This window comes from Passer domesticus, chromosome 4 (genome assembly GCF_036417665.1).
Source record: "Passer domesticus isolate bPasDom1 chromosome 4, bPasDom1.hap1, whole genome shotgun sequence".
Classification (NCBI taxonomy): Eukaryota; Metazoa; Chordata; class Aves; order Passeriformes; family Passeridae; genus Passer; species Passer domesticus.
This window is the reverse complement of record NC_087477.1, coordinates 15038575-15061598: the sequence shown is the minus strand read 5'-3', so window position 1 is coordinate 15061598 and position 23024 is coordinate 15038575. Positions and strand designations below refer to the sequence as shown.

General features: G+C 47.0%; 1 protein-coding gene across 5 annotated transcripts in view; it reads left to right on the top strand.

Annotated features, from left to right (window-relative positions):
• The window catches only part of EPGN (epithelial mitogen), a 33701-nt gene that overhangs the window by 3221 nt on the left and 7456 nt on the right, over positions 1–23024 (top strand). For 2 of the 5 annotated variants that reach the window (XM_064416299.1, XM_064416298.1), the window contains 3 exons: positions 4306–4426; positions 5144–5296; positions 5582–7016. In XM_064416299.1, the coding sequence (XP_064272369.1) occupies positions 4306–4426; positions 5144–5296; positions 5582–5636 (329 nt within the window). In that variant the 3' untranslated portion in view covers positions 5637–7016. Of the gene's footprint in view, positions 1–4305; positions 4427–5143; positions 5297–5581; positions 7017–20048; positions 20144–21922; positions 22001–23024 lie in introns of those variants that run through there. The other 3 variants (XR_010360563.1, XR_010360562.1, XR_010360564.1) reach the window with 3 other exon arrangements.

Sequence of the window (23024 nt, the reverse complement as noted above, 5' to 3'; positions counted from 1 at the left end):
ATGTTACCTGAGATGCTGGTGATGTCATTGCTTTCGGAGAGCTGTGCCATCTGGGAATGAGGTTTTGGCAGGTCAGTAAAGGAGGAGAAGAATCTAACTGCGATTTTTAGTGTCTCTGTACTTTGAAAGGCATGTAAACAGGCATACAAATAATCTTCTGTTAATTCTAAGTTGTCACAGGATATCTTCCAAGCCTTTTTTTAGGAGAGCCATAAGGTTTTTATTATTTTTTCATAACAAGTCCAGCTGTTTTATTTTCATTTCTGATCTGTCATAGTGGCAGAGTGTTATATATACATTGATCCATACACATACTGTGTGTGTGGGTTCCTTATATATATACATAAAATATGTATACACACTTGTATGCATGTGAAATCGGTGAGGTGTTGATTTTTGACCGCAGTGCTTTGGTTTATCAGTGCAGCACTGTGGTCTGGTTTAGTCTGTCTGTGACACGATTCTTGCAGAGGTGCATACAGCAGACAGGAGGATAATGAAGTGGAAATACCTTGTGGTTCGTTAAGTGCCCTGTTAGTGTTGTTTCTAGAAAGCAGGAGCAATGGGTCATGTTTCAACAAAGAAGAGGCTTATTTACAGGGTCACAGCCATGTGTGTTGTAGTCTGTGAACCTTTGTGGCAGCTGGAGCTGTGGTAGTCAACTGGATACCAGCATTTTCCTTTGAGAGAATTCTACTCAAGGGTAGAATCAAGTTCACAAACATTCAAGCACACATTTACACAGGGAGTTAAAATTATATTTTGGTGGACCTCTTACAAAGCCAGTGAAAAGTTAATAAACAGCCTTTCCAGAAAGAAGATTGAAAAGAAATACTTAAAAAGACACTACAGCAACTCACTGAATCTCTCCAGTTTGCTGTTAGCTTCTATTCCTGTGCACTGTAAGCTCATGAGAAGGTTTACTTGCCAGGGTTTAGTAATACTGGGTTCTGAGGACATGAATTCCTGGTTCAGTATCACTAGAGAAACTGGTGGTTTCTTGTGGGATTCAAGCCCTTTGGGGACTGAGGTGCTGTTTGTAGAAAACCATTAATTTCTGCTGTATCTCTTGGCCTGCTATTTACAAGGTCTGGTCCTATTTTCTCCTTTTATGTCGCATAGGCTTTACTTGTCACCAGCACTGGGGCTGGGGAATTTTAGGCTCAGTGATTAGCTGAGAAGCGGAAAGGGTATTGGAGAGGAGCTGGGAACTGGCACGGCATGGCCTTCATGGCAAAATGGGCAGCCAGGAGTAGGGAAGGTCTTGGTTGCACTGGGAAAAACGTGGAATCTCTTGATGGCCATCAGCTGCTTCCCTGCAGCCTGTAAAGGAGGCCCTGGAGCTGGGACTGAGCCCTTCCCTGCCTCTTTCCCACTGCCTTTCCTCCCCGGTGCAGGGTGCTCTGGGACTGAGCTGTCACGGTCTTACTGGCTGACTCCTTTTGTTGCCTGTTAGTTTTGGCAAGCCCAGGCTTCCAAGTACCTGTAAGCCTGATTTCATGTCACATCTTGCCAGGTGTATCTCTTTGAATGACTCAGTTGCAGGCAGCTGTCAAGTGCTTACACGGCATGTTTCTCTCTCTTCACGTGACATGAAAGGGCACATGGACCTGTTTATTCAACAGCTTGTTTAGTATCTAGGCGGGCAGTATGATAGGAATTAACATAATGCTCTGGGGCAGACTAGGAAATCATCCTTTTTATTTTCAAGACTCGTTCTTTCAGAGGTAATTTGTACTTTTGCAATGTCAAAATAATTAGCACATGGAATTTTTGTGTGTAGACCTAATAGCTGATCTTAGCCACATTGGACCAAGCTGTTCCTCCTGACAGCGACAAAGGTTTGTGTCAGGTGCTTTCTAGGCAGGCTGCTGCTCCGGGCTGACCTGCGTTTCTAATGACACCGGCACTCGGGGAAGAGGTTCCTGTGCCTGCGCAAAGCCAGGTTTCCTGAAGATGTGGGTAGGTGGAAGTCTGCCACCTCTCGGCAGAGCTGGTGTGAGCGAGGAGGGATTTTGGGATGTGGAAATGCACCTGGTCGAAGTTGAGGTAGAGGTGGCTGGGGATTTTGTGCCTCTGGGGTGTGAATTTGTATCTTCCTCAGGTTTATTTTCTTTCTTCCCCTCGTGGAAGAGATGGAAATGAAAAGCTAAACTTGTACAATAGAGACCTTCTCAGGGCCTAGCAGCCCTAGTGGTACTTTGAACAGTGGGAAATGCTGGCTGAGGTCTCCCATTAAAGGGTATTTTCAGTGATTTTCTAGTGGTCTTTGTGCTGAAATGGTGATTCAAAACAGTTGGTGCCCGAGTGTTTGAGGAGGTTCCTGGGGAAAGTGTGGATGTGCCGTTGTCTGTTTTCTGAAACTCTTCCCTGCAGAGCTTAGGTAGCTGTTGTGCAGGTACTCCAGACATAACCAGAGAGGGCATTTGAGCCCCCACCATCCTGGATCTCCTTGGCATGCTCCTCCTGCAGCTCTGCTGACTGCAGCTCTGCTGACCACATGCTTTCCATTGTGCTTTCCTCAGCAGGGGGCAGTGTACTGTTCTTCAGTGCAGCCAGTAGGGTCATCCATCCACCCAAAATCTGTCTTTTTATCCTGAAAACTGCCCTTTCTTAACTTCTTCCTGAAGTCTGTCCCTCTAAGGCCTGGTCCTTTGCTGACTGTGCTCTTAGCCAACAAGCCTGTCTCCAGAGGTTGTCAGCAGCTTTCCCAGAGGCAGCCAGAAAGAGCCAGAGCTGGATAGTAGAGCTCCTATTTAGCCAGCACCAACTTCCTCCCTTGCATTGTGTTTCTAGACCCCACAGTGTGAAGACAAACTTGTGGCTAACTTATCTGTGGAAGGATGGCTAAGATGCCCTTTTCTCACTCATTAGAAGTTCATTCTGAAACAAGACGTGCTTCTCCCACCTCTGTAGCTTTTCTGAGGAAGTGCAGTAAGCCAAAAGTAATTTTTTCAAGCAGATCTGAATTGCCACTTCTCCCTAAGTCTCTTCTGAAGCTGCAAGTCTGGTTACTCTGTCAGGTTTGAGACACTGTTCTCAAAGGAGTTGTTTGATCTGAGTGTCAGTGATAGCATCATGCCTTTTGGGTGTCCAAACCACATCATGCACAGTTGAAGTTGAGAGCTGCTCTAGCAAGAGCAGCTGTTTGCCATTGCTTGTCACCTCTGATAAAGCTGCAGAGAGGAGGAAGAAAAAAACCCCAAAACTACTTAGAGCACACAAAGGAGGTTCCTGCCATTAAATGGCGCAGACTGGAATTTGATTGGGAGTCTAGGGGGTTGGTGCTGTTAATCCTGAAACGTGTGTGGTGGGGTCACAAGTTGCCCTCAAGGAGGCTTGAGGCTTGTGTCCGTGGCAATGGTTCCATGGTTGTATGATCTCCAGACCTTGATTCAGCACTTAGTCAGAAAGGAAGGGTTCTGCTTGCTGTACCTTTGTTGAGTCACCTTTGTTGAGCAGACCTTGTTACCTTGCTGCAAGATGTTATTTTTCTTGTGGTCATAACTGAAAGCTGCTGTTGACATGCACTCTGTTAGGAAATCACCTTCAGCTGTCACTGAGGCAGTCCCTTGAAATAGCAAGTCATTGCTTGGACACCCCACCCCACCAGTGATTCCTGGAACTGGGTAGAGAGACCAGTTGGAACAGATGCCTGCAGTGATGGCAAAGCTTTGGAGCTTTCTCCTCACCTGCTGCACCCCTGTTCCTGTGACCTTATTCCCATTTGAACCACCAGGAATAAGGGAATAAGGGCAGTCTTGGCAGGTTAAAACTGTCATGCTAACATTGAACCATGGAGAAGGGAGAGGAGGGAGGAGTCCCACCATTCATCCTCATCCATGGCTGCAGAGCTGGCAGGGAGGAGCACTCAAAGTGCAATAGTTTGTCTTGGGACAAAGAAAAGAAAAAAATAACTATTAGTTTAACTCAGACTGGGAAGGACACTGAGAATAATGCAGTGCTCTCTTTGTGTCATAAATTCCCGTTGTTGCTGGCATGGTTTTTCTGATTGGATTGCAGAGTGGGTAGTGCTGATGTTACCCTGTGTGAATGTCCCGTAGACATTTCTGTACATGTTCCTCAATAGCAAGTGATTTATTCACAGTTTGTGCTTTCTCAAGGCTGTGCTGGACCTTCTGGGAAGCTTGCTCTGTTCAGTGCTGACTGAACTAGCTCATGAGACACCACACAGTAAACTGATGTACAGAGGGATTGCTGCATAGTGTTTGTTCTGCTCCAGGTGTGAAAATATGTTTAAATGTTATTTTGTCCTAAACATAACATGACTTCATTCTTTCACAGTGGATTATACAGAGCAGCCAAAGCTCTTGAAGCTGATGCAGACATGCCTTGAGGAGCACCACAGCTATTGTATCAATGGGCTCTGCGCCTTCCACAGCGAACTGAGGAAGCCCATATGCAAGTAAGAGCTGCTGCCTATTATACCCTTCTTCAAAAATGACACTGGCATTGATGCACATGATGCTGCATGTGCAGCTTCACAGTGCCAGTCAGGTATTTGCAGGATTAAACTTGGGTACAGACCTGAGTGCTGTGGTGCCTCAGGACTGCTAACAAGGCTGCAGTGCTATGCTAGTGTAAAACTGAGGAAGGGAGAGGGGGAATTCACAGCTTTGTAGATGACTGCTGTGCTGCCATCTCAAATCACAGCTGGTATTGAAGTTAGTAGTACAGGAGTCAGTAGATGTCCACAGTGAGTACCAAGAAGGGAACAGGATATTCCAACATACCAGCTCCAACTCCCTTATTCCACAATGAGGACCATGGTGTCCTTACTGTTCTCTAGGATACATAGTGGGCAGCCTTGGCCTCTGGAGACGTTAGAGCAGCTGAGGATCAGCAGAGCACAATGCTTTTGGTCCACACCCTGCACAACCAGGGGATGCTTAGACTGCATTGCTGCTGTGACTGCAGTGCTCAAGTTAGCTTTAACCTAGATAAACTGGGACAAGTGGTAGTCTTGGTGGAGAGAAGAGGTTCTGAGTGAGCACCAGGTTCAGCCCCTCCTTGTTTAGACTTCTTGTGATGAGTTCAAAACAGATGAAAACTAATGTGTGTGTGAAATAGAAAGCAAGACAAGCTCTGAATGATATTTGCATGATGTGTATTTATTTTGTAGGTGCCTTGCAGGTTATAATGGAGAAAGGTGTGAACATTTAACACTAAATTCATATGCACATAATTCTTATGAGCGCTACATTGCTGTGGGGATTGGTATAGGAATACTGACCAGTGGAATACTTGCCATCATCTACTGCTATGTAAGAAAGAGGTATGGGAAATCTGGAGCCTTCTGATTAAATTGATCTGAATTTCAGTGGGGCGAGTTTTGAAGGCATTGGGATTGTGTTTTTGCCTGCTACTAATCTGTGGTGTGATCTTAAAGGAACTAACGCTCTCTCCCTCTGATTTCTGGTGTGACCAGTGGTGCAGTTGTCTGAACCATGGGGCTCCTCTGGGCTGCCTCACCGAGTTAGGGGGTTCCATTTTGGTTCTGTGCGGGCTGCTGCAGTTTCAGGTTTGGCCAATATGAATCACGTGATGGTGTCTGCTTTAGATGCAGGAAGCTGCAATCCCCCTACAAGGTGTGCGTGGGTGAGACGGCGTTGTGAAGCCGCGGCGCTGGAACGCTCACCGCTTTGCCTGCTGAGGAGCAAGGCCCCTGGCATCGGACAGGCACCCCGGCCTCGCTGAGGAGATGGGCTCAGGGAACGGCAGAGGAGCTCGCCAAGGGAGCTCCCGTAGGACTGACAGGCTCTGTGTTGTTGAAGAAAGACTTCCTCTCTTGGGTGAGGGTGGATCGTGCTCAGGTCCAAGCAGCTGAGGACACTGGCAGGCCTCTGGGCACGGTCCTGTGCCCAGTGTTTGCCATGGGGAGGACTGGTTGGTTTTAGCTGTTTGCAGTCATTTCAAGCACTCGTACAGTGTTCTGCTTTGGTCTTTTGTGTGTTTTGTTTGGTTTTGTTTTCTTCTTTTTTTTTCTCCTCTGGAGGATAAGCACCACCTCTCTCACAGTGGAGCTGTGTTCTGGACATCATGCCCTGATCCCTAACCTTTGGGTTCTGATTTTGCTGTCTGCTGGCTGTGTGTGTGGATAAACAGCCCTCCCCCAACCCAATGGTTACCATTGGTGTGCTGGGCCAAGTAAGGGCTTCTGGTGCCATAAAGGACAAATCCTTTGGACTGAAGAAAACGTCTGGCTCTCCGTCCTTAAACTAGAATATAGAGAGTAGGCAATTCCTGGAAAATCAGACCGTGACACCTCTGGGCATGGCACGTTTTATCATTTTCATAAGCAAAGCAACCAGACGCCTTTCTCAAAATGGATTATGGAGTGTGCTTGTGACAAAGAACTCTCCTCTTCCCAAACGTCCTATAGCAGCTCTGCAGTTCCATGGAATTTCAGGCAGAACATTGCCTTGCTGCACCCTGATTCCTGCACGAGACTTGAATTGCTAGAGAAGCTGGAATTTTGTTATTAAACTTCACTACAGTTTTTCCCAGGAAACAGACTTTCTCTATTCCATTTGCGCATTATGAGGACAATGTGACCACTTAAGAAAGAAATTATTTTAGGGATTTGGTTCCACCCTGGACTAACAGATTGCATATTGGATGCTTGGTTCCATTCATCGTATCTACAAAAAATTGGGAAGGTGCGAAGATTTGGTTCAAGGAAAAGGGAAGAAAATTGGTTCTGAAGATGGTGGCACTAACTGGGACTTCTCACTGACAGCTGGAGTGTTTGCCGGTGCTGATGTGACTAGAGATGACTCTCAGATTTTCATTTCAGCTGCTGCACATTGTAGAGTCATCTGCTGTGCTCAGCCATCTGCCAGAGAAAGGCAGTTGGTACATTGAGGTCTTGTGGAAAAATATTGGCTCCTAAATTCAGGTGCCCTGCTGAAAGCTCATTTCTTTGTTTTGCGAGTTTGTTTTGACAACAAGGATGCATGCTGTTTGTTTAAAAAATGTGTATTTGTGAGACTACAGTGACAATGCTGAAGTGTATGAAAGGTGGGGTTTGAAAGGGTAGAGGTGCGTGTGGTGCATCAATGGTCTGAAGTTCAGGGGGCTTCTCATGTGGGCATCTTGGTCAGTAGCTGAGCCATCCTGGCTCTGTGATACCAGTAAATAAAACACCACATCACACACTGCTCAGAATCTCATGTAACAGAGGGAGCAATCAGCACATCCACATGCAAAAAGCATTGCTGGTGAGGAGTGGATGGACACCACTCCTCTGCACTTTGACACCAGTTTTTCCAGCCATCAGCCTTTTTGTCTTCTTCATCTCCAGTCAGATCTTCAAATCTTTGCACTGCTTGCTTTTTTCCATTCTTCTGACCTTTTCTTAGATTCCACTGCTGGGTAACATGTGCTCTTGACAGTCTTCAAGTCAGGTTTTGGTTGTGGCCCTACCATTTTCTGTCACACACACATGTGGTGAGAGGGCAATTCAGTATGAATTACAGTCTGCACATCCTCACAAATGAAAAACACCCTTCACCCATCTCGCACGGAAATGGAAAATGTGCATGTCATTAGGAGAACACAGGTGAGAGATCCTGCTCATTGATCTCAAGAGAAAATTCTAGAGTGAATATCCAAAGGATGAAAAGCCTTAGGGTTTTTGTCATGTGAATGAATCTTCCTCTCCCCAGTGAGTTCTCTTCCTGTGCCAGTGTTGGATTCACTTCCCAAGGACCAGTCCTTCTCCATTGCAGAGACTGTCTTGGAGCAGACTCACACACCCTACACACCTGGCTCAGGGGTCCAGGCACTTGTCACACAAGTTCTAAGGGCACGAGTTGGAACACCAGGACTTCACCTCTCCCAAAGAGAACTGTTGGAGAGAGAGATGCATTTTGTTTGCATGTCCTCTTACTGATGTTTGTTACACCCTTTGTCTATCAGAGGCCAAGCAGGTGACCTGCAGGATATGCAAGTGCCTTTTCAGTGGTATTTACTCATTGCAGTGAGCCATTTGTACCTACAGCAACATACTCTGACTTGATTTTTTTCAAGTTTGGTTACACGTGAATGAAAAGGAAGGTCTACTTAAGGGCCACAACTTAGCAGGAGACTACATAGTGAAATATGTTCTTCTAGTTGGCTTTCAGGCCCAAGGTGGCTTTGGAAGTGAGAGTTTGCTGGTATTTTTTTGCCAGTGTAAGAAAAAAGTGTAGAGTGAAGCACCAGATAAGCCTCTGCTATGCAAAATGAGACTTGGTGTCAGGACAGAATGAGAATAAAATAGCAGGATGAAGTTGGGAAGAAGGCAAGGCAGGAAGGAAAGGAAGATGCTTGCTTTATTTTAGTTCTCTTTTTCCAAGTGGAGTCACAGCTTCCAATACGGGGTTCCTCACCACGTGTGTGCTGGGTGCCTGCCCTGCAGAAGCACAGCCTCAGAGCAGGCCCCAGCTGTATGTGAGGCATGGCTGCATGACTGACTCACAGTGCAGCTGGGCTGAGGGAATTTGCATGGCCTCAGATTGCTTCAGGGAGTCAGCCCTGCTGAGCCCTTCCTTGATAAGTGACAGATGCTGCCAGCCTGGAATGGTGTGTTGCTGCTTACGGTGCTGAATTTCCTGCAGAACTGGCCTGTCAGAGGATCAGGATCATCTTTCCTAGCTGATTTATCAGGCTCAGACTCTTTCTGTAGTGGCATAATTAAGAGAGTTGTAAGCTTCTCCTTCCCTTTCCAGCTGCACGTGCCAAAAACTGTCATTTCAAGAGGAGCCCCTGTGTTTGTGTGCCTTTTAGGCAGGGCTGCCTTAAGCTGTGGGAGGCAGCAGCTCAGCAGGGACAAGCCAGAGACATCAAAGACCAGGATCTTCCTTTCTGAAGGATGGAGCACTTGCCCTGTGCATGATCCAGGCTGGTGAAAGCCCACTGGATTTTCCTGCAGCACATACCTCAAGCTGGGTTGCCCTTAAGCCACCCAGCCCTGAACCTGCTCCACTGGCATCTGCAGCCACTGTGCAGGTGTGCTGGGCTGCCACTGGAACATCTTCCCTGAATTCAACTCCCATTTTCTGCTCAGCTGTGTGGGTGGCCTGCAGTTTCCCTGATCCCAGCAAGGTCTGTTGCAGACAGAGGTGCAAGCCTGGGGAAAAAGATGGCTTTAAAGACACTTGACTTGGTTTTGGAGGGAAGTGTAAGGAGCTGGATTGATGCTCTGAGTGCACAGTGTCCCTGTCTCACTTGCTGGTTGGGACACACTGGTGTCTGGCATGCAGGTAAGAGACAGTTTTTCCTTGGAGATTTTCTGTTATTCCTAGTAACCCACAGTATATTTGGATAATGAGGATTTCCAGGGTTTCTTCTCCATCACACAGTAAAAGTACAAATCTCATTGGTGCTGCTGCAGCAGTGCAGTCCTGCCTTGTGTTTATGTACTAAGAACCAGCTGTGGAACTGCTCACTTCCTAGTGATTCTCAGCTTCATGCAAAAAAAGAAACCAAACCAGAACCCCCCGAAAAAAAACACCCCAACTCTCCCCTCCTCCTCCAACAAAACCCCAAAACCAAAATCAAACCCAAAAAATCATATCCCTCTTGGCAAAATTTTAGAGCTTAGTAATTCTTTACACCTGTTATTTGTTATGTTTCATTTCTGGTCCATGAAATGCACTGTAGCATCCCACAAGGAGAAGGCTAACTTGGTAGTGTAATTGATTTCATAATTGAGTTCAGAATTACTCCTGTCACCCCTGAAGGTTGCAGTTCTTAATGGATTGCCTTTAGACCATCCCTAGGAAGCAAGGCTTTAAGGATGATGTTCTGTGGAGAACTAAAGCAAGGAGGGATTAAACCCACATGATGGAGAGATGTCAGACTTCAAACCTTTTTAAAATGTAGATCATTCTTTTGTGACTTCTTTTAAGAAATGGTGCTTGGGTAGACCAATAACACAGTAAGTGTTGAGAGAGAGGAAAGACTGGTCAGATTTGGTAAAATGCAAGTTTGATGGCAAACAGCAAGAGTTTCTTTTTGAATATTCAGTTCTCTCTTGTGTGATACAAGTGTGGATTTACTGTTTGTGTTTTAACTTTTAGAGCTATCCCAAAAAGTATCAGGGCAAAGTGTGTTTGAAAGCAGACGTTTGGCACGACGCAGATCAATAATCTGAAGGCTGGATTCAGTCAGCTCCAGCCTTGTCATAGGCAGGGTCTTCATGGCCCTGCTGATTTCAGTGAATGCTGGCACGGAACCCAGTGCTGGCTGCTCTGTGGTCTGTGTGTCACAGAGCTCTGGTGTGGCTGCTCTGACCTGTCCTGAGCCTTGCTCAGAACAGGGAAACACCTGTAGAGGTCCCTATTGTACTGCAAATCCAGGAAACTGCTTAGGACTCCTCCTTTACGACCCGGTTAAGGAACAAATTAAAAAAAGTGCAGCTACTCATTGAAATCTCAGTGTAAGTAGTCATTAATTATCACGACAGCAATAAAATCTTGTCCTGTGACTAGACCTGGGGCTGCTCCTACTCTCGCTGAACTGAGTGGAAGCAAGAGCAGGTTCTTTGAGCAGCAGACCTTGGTGAGCTGGAGGAGATGTGCACGAGAGGGAACTGTTCACCAGGCTGCTCTGGGAGCTCTGCTACTCGGGGCTCTTCTAGCTCTTGGCTCTACAGGTGGGAAAAGCTCCCTCTTTGTGGCTGCTGGGGTTGGGAGCTGGGGCACAGGCTGGTTTTGGTTGAGAGCAGGGTTTGGCTTGGTATGAAGCCCATGGCCTGTGGGCAAGCAAACCTCTAAATGAGAGGTTGCTTGAGTCAAATTAAAATTCTAATTCCATTTTTCATGAGTATAAACATAAAAATAGCCTATGAGACAGAGTTTCACAGACAAATTAGTGTTAAAACTGCTTTAAATGCTTATTCTCTGGAGCAGTTTGGGATGAGCTAAACTTGGTAGTTGAGGCATTTCTTGTATAGCCATTCTGGGGGAATTTTCAATTTGATGGTTTGGGGTTGTGGAATTAGGGCCATCTGTGAATGCTCATCTGCCTTAGCTCTGGGCTCACTTTTCTAATTCATAGAAATGTTAAAGGTATCCAAAGGTGAGGTTTTGATCCCATGTCAGAGCCACTTAAATGCTAATTTTTGATCAAAAGTTCTTGTTGAACTTATTTGGTGAATATTGGCAAGGAAGTTGCCTTGTATGGATTCCCTAGCGCCATTTCTTTATGAAAGTATTTTGTCCTTTAATAAGCAGAAATACAGTTTACTGCATTTTGAATGCCTGGTGTTCAAATGCCAGGTGTGTTTTCTGGCCAGGACTGAACAAAATGTGGCATGGCAGCATTGCCCCTGGCTGATGGGAGCCAGGCTGGTGGAGAGCCAGCCTGAGGTGGGACAGCTTCCTAGGCAGGGTATGTCTGTGAGCCCAGAGCCAAGTTTTTGGAGCACTGTTGCTGTGTGCCAGTTCATCTGCCATCACCTGCAGCTTCCCAAGCCAAGGGGAATAGTATGATCCACTTGCAGGAATGTGAGAGCATGGGCCCTGGCACTCTAAATCTGTTTTGCTCTTTGCCTTTTTTTTTTTTAATTGTTATTCAGGTTTTTTTGTTTGGGAGGGCGCAGGGAATGCAGGAACCTTTCCTTTCTCCTCCTTCTCCAAGGCAGAGAAGCCTCTCCACAGCTCCCTCTGGCAAACAGCACAGCCAGGCTCGAGACACGAGAGGACAGGGCTGAGCTTTGCAAGAATGTCTGAGTAACTCGGGCAAAGCTAATTTGTTTGACATCATTTCAGTACGTAAGGCTAAGTCTGTTTGTGTCCCATTGTTATGGCAGATCCCACGAGGGATGGGATTTTATTGACTCGTGCCGGCCGTTCGGCAGAGCGCGGCAGCGGGTTTGGCCCTGAGCGCCCTTCCAGGAGCTGCCTTAAGAGATGCCAACGCGGAATTCCAAAGCTGTGCGGCGACAGCTGAGCCTGCAGGGAGCTGTGGCAGCCTCACCACAGGGAGGACCCGAGCGCTTCCCCTGAGTGCATCCCTGGTCTGCCACCCCTGGGCGGGATGAGTCAGTGACACGGAGTGGGAGGGGGACCTTCAGTTACAGGCCGTGCCAGAACATGCAAGATTTGGCTGAGAATTTTGTGCTTCCCCTCTTCTTTTGAAATGGCTGTGGCGTTGCTTTTTCATGGGTGTCTCTTGGAGGGATGCTCTTCAGGCAGGCAAACCCAAGGAGGGCGTCCAAGTGGCCTTGTCTGTGTTTGTCATTTTTGGAAACTTAACATCTTAGGTGCCCAGTTTATAGGTATAAGTCTGTAGTTCTGACACAGTACTTGGGTAGCTTAATCTGCCCTGTGTCTCAGGATGGATGACTGCTGCAGTGCCCTTTCAGGCTGTCTGACTTTGCTGGAGCAAACCAATGCCCTGAAACACAGGCAGGGCTCCCAAGGAGGTGAAAGAGAGGAAATTCTCTTGCCCTTTCCCCTTGCCTTGTTAATGCTTCTCTTGACTTCTTTGGTGGCATGTTCATGACATCTCTTGTGCAAATAGATATGAAAGTTCTCCCTCAGGCATTTCTCAGCCGTCTCTGTAATTCCTTTCTCCAACACTAACGACATTTTCCATCAAGATTACAGCAGGAAAAAAATGTTCTCTATGGGCTAGGTGCTCCCCTGTGCGTGAAAAGTGTGTGCAGGAGCCAAGAAACACTAGGAGTTTCTTCCTGATTGTTCCCAAGAAGAATGGAGAGTGACGCAGGGGAAGGGCACGACCTTACACCAACACACACACACTCCAAGACCAGCACAGAAGTGTCCATGACCTCAGCATGACAGTGAGGAATTTGGGGGTGGTCTGATCCAGTTGGGTGTCCCCTTGCATTCTTCCCTGACCTTTTCCTTCTGGCCTAGCAGAGTTCCTTTCAGGGTCATCCTTCCTGGCCTACCCAAAAGAGGTGCCTCCCAGCCAGGAGCAGGTGCCCTCGTGTAATTCAGGTGCCACATTCAAACTGCAGCCTGAAAGGACTTCAGAAGGGTTTTTAAGATGATTCCAAGTAAGGTTTAGTTTGATTCCTTTTTAAACCATTAAGGATTTGTGAAATGCACTGGTGGAATGGCTCTACTGAAGCCTTTTCAAGACAATTTATCAAAGTAGGGCTCTGTGATTTTCCCAATCAGCTCTGGCCTAACTCCAAGCCCTGCTGCAGGCTGCAATAAAGCGTTTCTTGTCTTCAGTGGGTGCAGACTCAGGCTTACTTGCACTGCCTTCAGTCCATGGGTATTTAGGTGTTTAGGGTTTTTGAGTGCTGTAGAATTCTTTAAAATTCCTATTTCCTTGTGGTGGTTTCTTGAGCGAGAAGCACCAGTGATACATAAGAAGAACAAGGTGGAAGATACAAGCCAACTTGACAACAGTAACAGCATGTACTTGGAATGCTACTTGAAGGTTAAAAACCCTGGGTGGAGGAGGAAACTCAGGGGCACTTGGCCCCAGTGTGTGTGTGTGTGTGTATAGGCACATTTTGGGTGAAGCCTATTGAAGTCCTGGGCTGCCATGGGGTTTCTGGGGATGGTACATCGCCCATAAATTCAGTGAATTGAAGGGAGACTGCTTCTCTCCCTAAATACAAAAGTTCTGTGTATGTGCATTGAAAGAAAACATGACACAAATGGGAGACAAATTCCCTTGTCTTCCAAACATTGGATTACAGTTGTTTAAGGCTGAGCATTGCTTCATTATTTGCACATCCTTCCTTCAGCACTTAAGCTGTGTGCTGAATTCCTGTTATGCCAAAGGATATTTTCTGTGATCAGTGTCCAGGTGACATGGAAAAACATGGTCAAATATTGGCAGAGGTGCCCTGTATGTGTCTGATAAAAAATCTCAGACTTTAATGTGCATACCATACCTTGTGCTGATGAAGAGCTGAGGCTCTGCCCTAGATGTCAGGTGGTTTTGTAATGTTGAACAAACTTTGAACAGCAAGTTTGTCTTTATTTCTCATAAAAAAATCTTTGTTGACCCACAGTTTGGCTTCGTGCAGATCCGTACATATGCAGAGAGCCCTGCAGAAAAAATTCCATTATCCTTCAAAGAACTCAGGGAAACCCAAACCCCACCAATGTGGGGGTGAGTTGGATCCCCTGAGCCCTCTGCCATGTCCCTCCTGTGGCCCGTGGGGGGCTGGCAAAGGGGCAGGTCTGTATGCAAAAGGTGCAGATCAGGGCCTGCTCAGTCTTCTTATTCTGCACCAGAGCTTTAGTCCAGTCCTTTCCACACAGAAATTGCCCCGGGCTCTGTGGTCCTGTGCAGAATGCCAAAATGATAATTGATAGAAATTACAATTAATATAAGTAAGACAAAATTACAGTTCCGTATGATTTAATGCAAGCCACTGCCAAAGAAGTCCAAGCAGAGGTTTCCACTTATCACCAAGAGTGAGATGGTGCAAAAGCAGCTTGATCTGCTTCAGGTGGCCTGTTAGTTCAGAGGCTGGAGCTTGGATGTGGCTTTTTTATCTTGTAGCTAGCTGGGTGCCAGGCAGGAGCAAATGCTGGTTTAACCTGTGCCGAGGATGAGCAAAGGGAACAGCACGGATTGCTGGGCTGAGCCTGCCATGCACAGGGTCTGATGTTGCCTGGGGGAAGGAGGCCCAAGAGACAGCAGTCATGGCATGGGAATATAGTGACCTGATGGTTTTCCACACTTAAATCTCTCTCTGTGGTCCCCTTTAAATTTCTCTTCTCCTGCAATATGGATCAGGACTACAGCATCAGGAACAGGAGCCTGGGAGGCAGCAGTGCTGCTCTGGCTCAGCATCCACAGAGGAAGTGATCCATGAGAAGGGCAGGAGTGGAGCACAGGGACAGGTAGGAGTCCCTGCCTCTGCACGTTTGATAAGTTGCAGACCCTGTGGTTGCCTCCCTGCTGCCATCACATAAATATCCAAATAGCTACTAGGATGCCACAGGGATGAAAGTGTTACAGCCTTTGAAGGTAGTTCAGAGATGCTGGGGTATGGTAAACCAGCACTTAGTCCATGTGTAAGACTTTGCATCTGTAGATGGAAAATCAGTCTTGCTCCCAGCATGACCTCTGGGGGAAGTGGACAATGTTTCAGCAGCCAGCTGAAATTATCCAGACTCCCTTGGCCTGTCATGCTGCAGAGAAAGCAGAGCCTTCTCTGCCTCTGCTTTTACTTTTGCTCCTTGCCTCCTTCAGCCCTGCCATCCATAAAAACAACTGGGGGGAGTTTCGGGTGTTACTAATTTTAATAAAGTGGTTTTAGGAATGTTTTGCCTCTCCAGAGCTTTCATAACTTACAGTCATAGAGGCTTTTGGCAGGAGCAGTAAAGCAAATTGCTCCCACCCTCTCTTAGCATGCGGTAAGCTGTGTGTGTCCCAGCAGGCACGTGACTGAAAGTCGGAACACGGCGCAGCACCTGGGGAGCTGGGAATGCCCGTGTGAAACACGCAGGCTCCGTGTCCTGCACACAAGCACCAGCCTCTGCTCTCCCACGCTCACTGGCCCCATGATCTCTGCCAACTCGTGCAGTTCTCTGGAACTGCTTATTTTGGAGGTGATGGGGGATGCTCTGTCACTGGGGAGGCACATCCTTGCACCATGTTTTACTCTAAGCCTTAATTTTCTTTGCTTTTGAGGGCTTGCATAAGACTGTCAGGCACTATTGAACAGAGACATTTGTGTTTATCTGCCTACCTAGTAAGGGAAAGGTAAGCAATTTTTATGCTTCAAATGCCTCTCATATCTCCCCAAGGGCATTTAGTTATCTCGTTCCTTGGCTGTAGGTACAGTTGTAGTGGGTGTAAGTTACAGCTTCCTCCTGCTCTATCTGCAAAGCAATCTGGATCCCAGCTGAGTTTATAGTGCAGTATGCAGTGATCTGCCTTAGAACAAGTGGGGTCAGGACTTCACATTGCTTCCTTTGCCCCTTGTTTTAGATAAAACAAGTTCCTGATGATTTCCTTTACAAAGAATGTCTATTTCAGGTGCCGCTGTTGCTGTTCCAGTGGTGCTAATGATGGGTTAGAGGGGTGTACCACAGGCCTGACATTTCCAGGTGACACTAGGGATGACACCAGAGCAGTCTGTGCCACTCACAGGAGAAGAAAACAGCGAAGGTTTTGGGAACTCCACTGGGGTTATGCTGGGAATCAGACTGAAATGAGACTGGTTCTGGTTTTTTTCTTGCTTTGACATAGCATAAGAGACCTGTCCTTTTAGCCAAAGTCTGGGGGAAGTAGCTGAATGCTGGCATCTGACCTGATGCTACCATGATTGTGGCCTGGAGTTACAGTCCTTCAAGGCACTTGTTTTTGGAGTTAGGGATGCCCTGTCACACTACTTGGCATCAGCATACTCCCAGTAGTGGTTGTTCACATGTGAATGAGCAGTGACTCAACTCCGTGCTTCTACTTCTACACCAAGAGTTCTTAGTGTTGCTTTTCTGTTTTCTTCCAAGCTGGAGCTTCCCTCTGAATGAAAGCAATTCCTCCATCCCTCAGAGCTGGCTACCCAGTTAGTAAAATATGAGCCAACCAGGGTAGGTGTGCCTTGCTTTTAATAAAGTATTTAGCTGATGGGGAACTTTGAGCTCTCTCTAGTTCTGCTAGGAGGTTCTGTCCTGAGATGCATTGCCAAAACATAAGAGTTTGGTGTTATGACTTCTTTTTGAAAGCTATCTTTGGATTTACTGAAGAAAATTTGCAGATTACAGACAGGTATCTAATTATTGACCATCAAAAACCCCTATTTGCAACACTGAAGAAACTCATAAGAAAATGTGTATTTTTCTCCATGTGTCACTGTCTTCATTTAGGTGAAATCCATTGTTTATATGAAAGAGGAAAAGGCCCTACCTCTGAGTAAGATGTAGCAACAAGCTTTCTATCAGCATAACTCTCTTGCCTTCTCTACCTGAGAACTACACAGCATAAGCCTGTGGGAAATAATGCCAACAGTAACCTGTCATTCCTTTGACTTAAAATTCCCCAGCAAACGCTCTCCAAGTGCACCAACTCCACAAACAATTTGCAGAAGCCACGAGGTAGAAGTCTCAGTATGTACCCCGAGAGGCACTGTGTGGTCAGCAGGGGTTGTGCAACATTACCAGCGAAGCCGTAGGAGAGAGAGGCAGACCCGCTGCAGACGGGCATGCATCAAACCGCTCAAGTGCAGCTGAGGGGCTTCTGACAGGATATTTACAAATGGGTGACATCCTGTTTATGGGAGCCACGTAAACAATGGAAGGCCGTTGCCCAGAGGTTCCACTGTTACTCAGATGTGCGTAAAAGACAGTTCTGCCACGAGCAATGCAGTCGGCACTCGGATGCTGTGACATGGCAATCAAAGCTGCTCCGCTGTAATTAAATGCGCGCAGTGATGCGCAGCGCGTTGCATAAGGTGCAGCGTGAGACACTGGGAAAGGGCTTGCAGAGAGACCTCTGGTTTAGTTTAGTTAACCTGTGCGCCCTTTAAAGTGGCTGGTTTGGAAAGATGGGTAATGAGCTTTGTGTACTGTAGCTCTTCCTGGAAATCTCTCTCCTGGTTCACAAAGGGGAATGTTACGGGAACAAAACAGGGGGGAGACTTGAGGAGGCAGGATGGAAATAGAAGAGCAGAGCTGTGTTCTGCACAGGCTCTCAGGTCTGGCGTTTCACCTGAGACAGATCTTCTCCTGTGCTGGCTTAATGGGCTTCAGGCTGATCAGGCTGCTTGTGTGCTGGGTTTGGAGGTTTGGACAGGGAGCTTAATCCGGGTGTGGAGGTGGAAAGTAGTGTGTGACGCTTGAGGGGGTGACCTCGGCTGTAGGCACGCTGCAAGTTGGGCCAAAAGTGTCTCATCCTGAGCATCTGATGTGCAGGCTCATGAAAACAGGGCTCTCATATCTGTTGAAAATCCTGTAAAGGAACTTTTGTTGTTCAGAAGTTTAATGAGGTTCAGAGACCAAATGTGTGATTGGCGGCCTTGACCAATTCCTCCTTGTTCCCTAGCCCTTAATTTCCTCTATGAAGGACAAAGCCACTGGCTGCAGGAGGATCGATCAAAAACTGCCAGCCATAGCTCAGTGCTGTTGTTAATTTAATAGCATCACTGATCTAATTAAACCCAGCCCTGGCCTTTGTCCTGCCCCACTTGATTTACGCGCATGCGCTCCCAGTGTCATAAAGGAAATCTCCTGCCTCTCTTAAATAACACTAAGCTGCAGGAACGAGGACGAGGGGGTGGATGTGTAGATACCAGGAGGAGTTATGCGGGAAGTGGCACAGTCAGCCAACTGGCCACTGCCACCTCCCCCCCAGGACATCCAGTTGCAGTTTCCTGCCTTGTCCCATCTCCTACTTGCATCTTCTGTACCTGTGGATGGAGAGACAGACAACTTCCCTGGGGCTTGGGCCTTCGCCTCTTCTTGGCCCTTGGGCAAACCGGACGTCTTTGCTGAGAGAGCAGAGAAACATCCAGGCACTGAACACCTTTTATTTTGCTTTTTAGTGTGGGAAGAATCCAGGCTGCGCTCTTGAGATAGGCTGGGGAGCAGCCAGCTCTGACCAGAGAACTGCAGTCTGTCTCCTTTCCTGGTAGCTGACGGCAGCCTGACCTGCATAAATGGGAGGAAAAATCAGCATTGTAGGCAGTTGGTTTCCACCTGTGCAGGAGCTCTCCCTGCTCTTCTCAACCTCACAGAGGCCTACAGTCCTTCTCTGTGGCTTCCAGTCAGTACCTAGTTGGCTAATCCATTTCTTCCGTGTGTAACCTAGGAACGGTGTCCAGGGAGACTTGGATACCTGAGATGATGTTCAGATCATTGGTGGGAGGAGAGGGTGACTAGAAGATGATTTCACATAGTCTTGGTCATTCCCAAACCAAACCCCAGAGGTTTCCACATACTGTGTGACTCATGGGCTCTCAAGAGTTGGTGGTACTGAATTCACTGGAGATCAAAGAATATGGAGTTTTATAGCAGGTTGGGCCCAGTCAGGGAAAACACCGAATGGAAACGTGTTGTCGGGTGTTGCAACGACAGAGTATTCCTGATTAGCTTCTTTCCTTTCTACCTGCATCTGCCTGCAGGCAGAGAGCATGATATCCAGCCTGGCTCCCAGCTGATGTGAGCTGCAGGGAGTGCCAAGGATTTTTTTTGCTGGAGTTGTAGGAGAGCTTCACTGGGGGCCACAGTGTCCTAGTTTGAAACATGACTGCAGCAATGAATTGGGCACCTGTGTTTATAGGCTCCCTGGGGCAGACTGTCTCATCGCCTCTGCATAACAACAGCCAGCACAATAAAGGTCTGATCCTCACAGCCTTTTTTTTCTTTTTTTTTTTTTTTTGGTCACTTCAGTAATAGTAATGATTAACAGTAATTATCAGAACAGTAGTGGGAGTGTCCCATAATGCTACTGGATGGGGGAATTCCACTAAGTGCATCTGCTACAGTGCTTACTGCTGGTTACCAGGCCAAACAAATACAGCAGAGACCTGGGCTCTTTCCTAGATTTGGTTTCTGGAACATGTGCTGGTGGAGCTGGTTTCAGGTGGATTGCTGTTTACTCCATCATCCCTAATGACACATTCCTCCTGTCCAGGGTGCCCCAGCTCCCGTGTGCATGGCTGGCATGCAGGTGACAGGCCCTGCTGTGCTGCACCCAAAACGTGGAGTCTGCAGACAGCTGAAGTCCCCATGGTGGAGCAGGGCCTGGGGTGAGTCACAGCTCAGTGCAGCTTTGCATTCAGCAGGCCCAGCACAGGCAGGTGAACAGCCTGCTAGTCAGCCCTTCCTCTGCTCATATATGCTCGAGATATAAGAGCAAAATATTTATCAAGGGCCAAAATAAACTTGCCAAAGGGATTGAAGCCAATGCAGCTGAGGCCTGTGGTGGCCAGGATTCCCAGATGGAGCAGCAAAGAGTCAGGGGCTCTACTGATGGTGTGTGTGCAGCACATACTGCTCAGGCTTTAGCGTAGGCCTTAGAGGCTGGTGCCATGCCTCAGCAGGTCTGTGCTTCTCACTGACAGTGCTTTCCTCTTGTCTTCCCCATGCTGGCACCAGCTGTCCTGATGGGAGGTGCAGGAGAGGCATGGAAGGTTGAGATGGAGAGCCCACAGCCAGGAGAGACTGCTGTGCAGGAAACCTGAGAGCAGCTGGTGAGTCACACCAGTCCCCGTCGCAGTGGGTTTGCCACCATTTCTCTGTCCTGAGATGGGTGTCCCTCTCTGGGCAGAGCCATCGAGGGGGTGGGCCATACGGTCATCCACCAGGGCCATGCTGCCATGTAGGAATTTCAGTTCTACTGGCCACTGATCAGGGGCATGAATGATGCACCCATGTGTGCACATGGTGACTTGTCAGAGAAGGCAAATGTCCTGTCTCTCAGTGGTTAATCCTTGTGCCTGAGAATGAGAAATTTTGTGGATGAGGTGACTTCATAAACTCAAAAGAGGTGCTGATGGACAGAACAGCACACAGGACTGATGGGTAAGGGGCTGGTGTTCTCCCACCTTGCTTGCAACCTGCTACATGCTGTGAGGAAATCTCCTTTGTTTCAAGCTTTGTTCTTCTATAATTCTATTCTATGTAATTGTTCTAAACAGTTCACCCAAAACAAGGAGAAAACAGATATAGGGACAGTGATATGGGGGGGACTTGGCTTGATACCACTCTCAGCAAGGGCATGGTTTTGTTTGACACCAAAGGCAGAAATCATGGAAAAATTCCACAAAAGAGAAAGGTTTCAACCCCTCAGAGGCTAAGAAATCACTCAGCATGGAGCACTGGGCTGTAATTAGGAAAGGGAAATCACCAGCTGAGCATTAAGAAGTTCTTGCTGCCCATGAGATGTGTTGAGCCATTCAGGATTTGCCCAGAGGAGAGTAATGGCAAAGTCATACAAGTCAGGAGAATTAAGTTTTAAAAACTGCCCTTTAGGGAGGAATGCAGCATGAACTGGGAGACCTGTCTCCCTTTTCAGTGCCACCTTCTGAGATGGATGAAAATTAGCTGCTTGGGGTTTTTTTTCCCCTTTCTTTTTTAAATGGCTGGTTAATGCTGACCCCAGAAGTTGGCAAAGAAGTCAGTGAAATTAGGGAATTATTCTTTTTTTTTTAATAGCACAACATCCATGTTGTCCAGTAACTTTGACCTCATGCTGTGTTTACAGGAAGAGGCATCGACCACTTTCAGCCCTGGGTGCATATTTTGAACTCTTGTAGTTTATAGGAGAGAGTGGTTGTTTAATTAATCCCTCGCATTCACGGCAAATTTGAAACTGACCTTTAAACGGAGTCATTTGGCTCAAGGTTTTTCTTTACTCCATTTCCTCCAGCTGATTGCGTCTACATATTCTAGTTAAAAATACTTTCCCTTCTTAGGGCATTTGTCCTAAGGGCATGTTCCCATGAGTCTCAAGATTTTTACCATTTATGATTTTCAAAAAATCATGGAATAATTTAGGTTAGAAAGGCCTCTAGGATCACTGAGTCAAACCATTCCCCCAGCACTGCAAAGCCCACTGCTGAACTGTGACTCCAATGGCACATCTACCTGCCTTTTATATCCCTTTGGGAACTTATTATTAATCTCGTGTACTTCAAATGAAAGTGCTGTCACGAGTGAGGTGCATTTCAATTGATGTCTAACCTTCTGAGAGTATTTCTTGAGCATCTCTCATTTTGTGCAGTGAAAGCTTGCTGTATGCAAGCCTGCTTACAGACATACTGACATGTGCACTCCTGTTGTTTGAAAAATTCTGGATGATTTTTCCAAGAATTTATGAAATTGCTGCTCTTTTTTACTTTGCGTGTGTGCATGACAGTGGTGAGTGCATCAATGCAAGGCTAGGAATTATTTTCTTTCCATTCTTTTGCTAGAAAGAAAATACTTTCTAGCAAGCAAAGATGTTGATTTTGCAAATTTGTCATTTTCAGGAGATGAAACCAAGGCAGATCTGTACCCACAGCAACAATGCATAAAACCAGATGCAAGCCCTACAGAAGGCAGCTAAAGTAAGTGGTGCAGACACTTGCCATGTATGGTTTTAGGCATGTAAAAGCACACAGATAAAGTGGCTGTGTTCACTGCTGTGAACACATGTATTCTTCTACAGTGAGGAAAACAGGCACCACAGAAAAATATACATTTAAGCTGTGCTTTTTCCTCTTTAAATCAAAAGGGGCATGTTGTTCATAGAAAGTGCTGTGCCCCGTCACTGATGGATACACTGAGAGACAAGGCTCAGTCTGTACCTGGGCAATAATAACTGCTGTGAATCTGTCCCAGAGGGGGAGGTGAATGCTGGAGACTGCAAGGACTGAGGCAAGCTGAAGCAAGGACTTCAGCTGAGCCTCTGTACTTCGTAAAGAGAGATTTTCTTTAAAGGTGGTGATTAAGGCAGTGCAAGGTAATTAAAGCAAGCAACTCTCGCACAAGTTCTTGAGGTACTTCCTCATATTCTTGTTACACTTTGTAAAAAAAAACAAACCTGAAATGTCAGAGCATTCGGGGGGCTCCTCCCTGGTGGGGTGCCAAGGGGCACAAATTCCTGGGCGCCTTGCCCTGGGCGTGCCGGTTCACCCCGGCTGAATCGAGGCCAGCAGCGGAGATGCACCCGTGATGCTCTCTTGCCCAACCAGTGCTGCCTCTCAGCATTGCGCAGACTTGTCGCTCCTACTGGGACCTGTGGGATGCAATGAGCCTGCCTTACAATGACCCCATTGATGCTGCAAGGCCTCTTGGAAAACTGGCTCTTAAGGTGTGTGCCAGCCTTACGCCAAGAGGAATCCTCCACGTGGAGGAGGGGATGGTGAAAGCCGCACGCGGGGATGCCGGATGCGAAATCAGGTACTGTGAAACAAAGCACATTACAAAGATGTGTCCATGATACTTGTTTTCCATATATTCAGATCTGAAAGAGGAAATTCCAATGAATTGCTCCAATTGTGTCAGCGTTACTTGGTATCTAGGTACCGGTACAAGACTATAATTAAATGTTGCCCTTCAGAGGATAAATCACACAGGAATTTAAGGGTA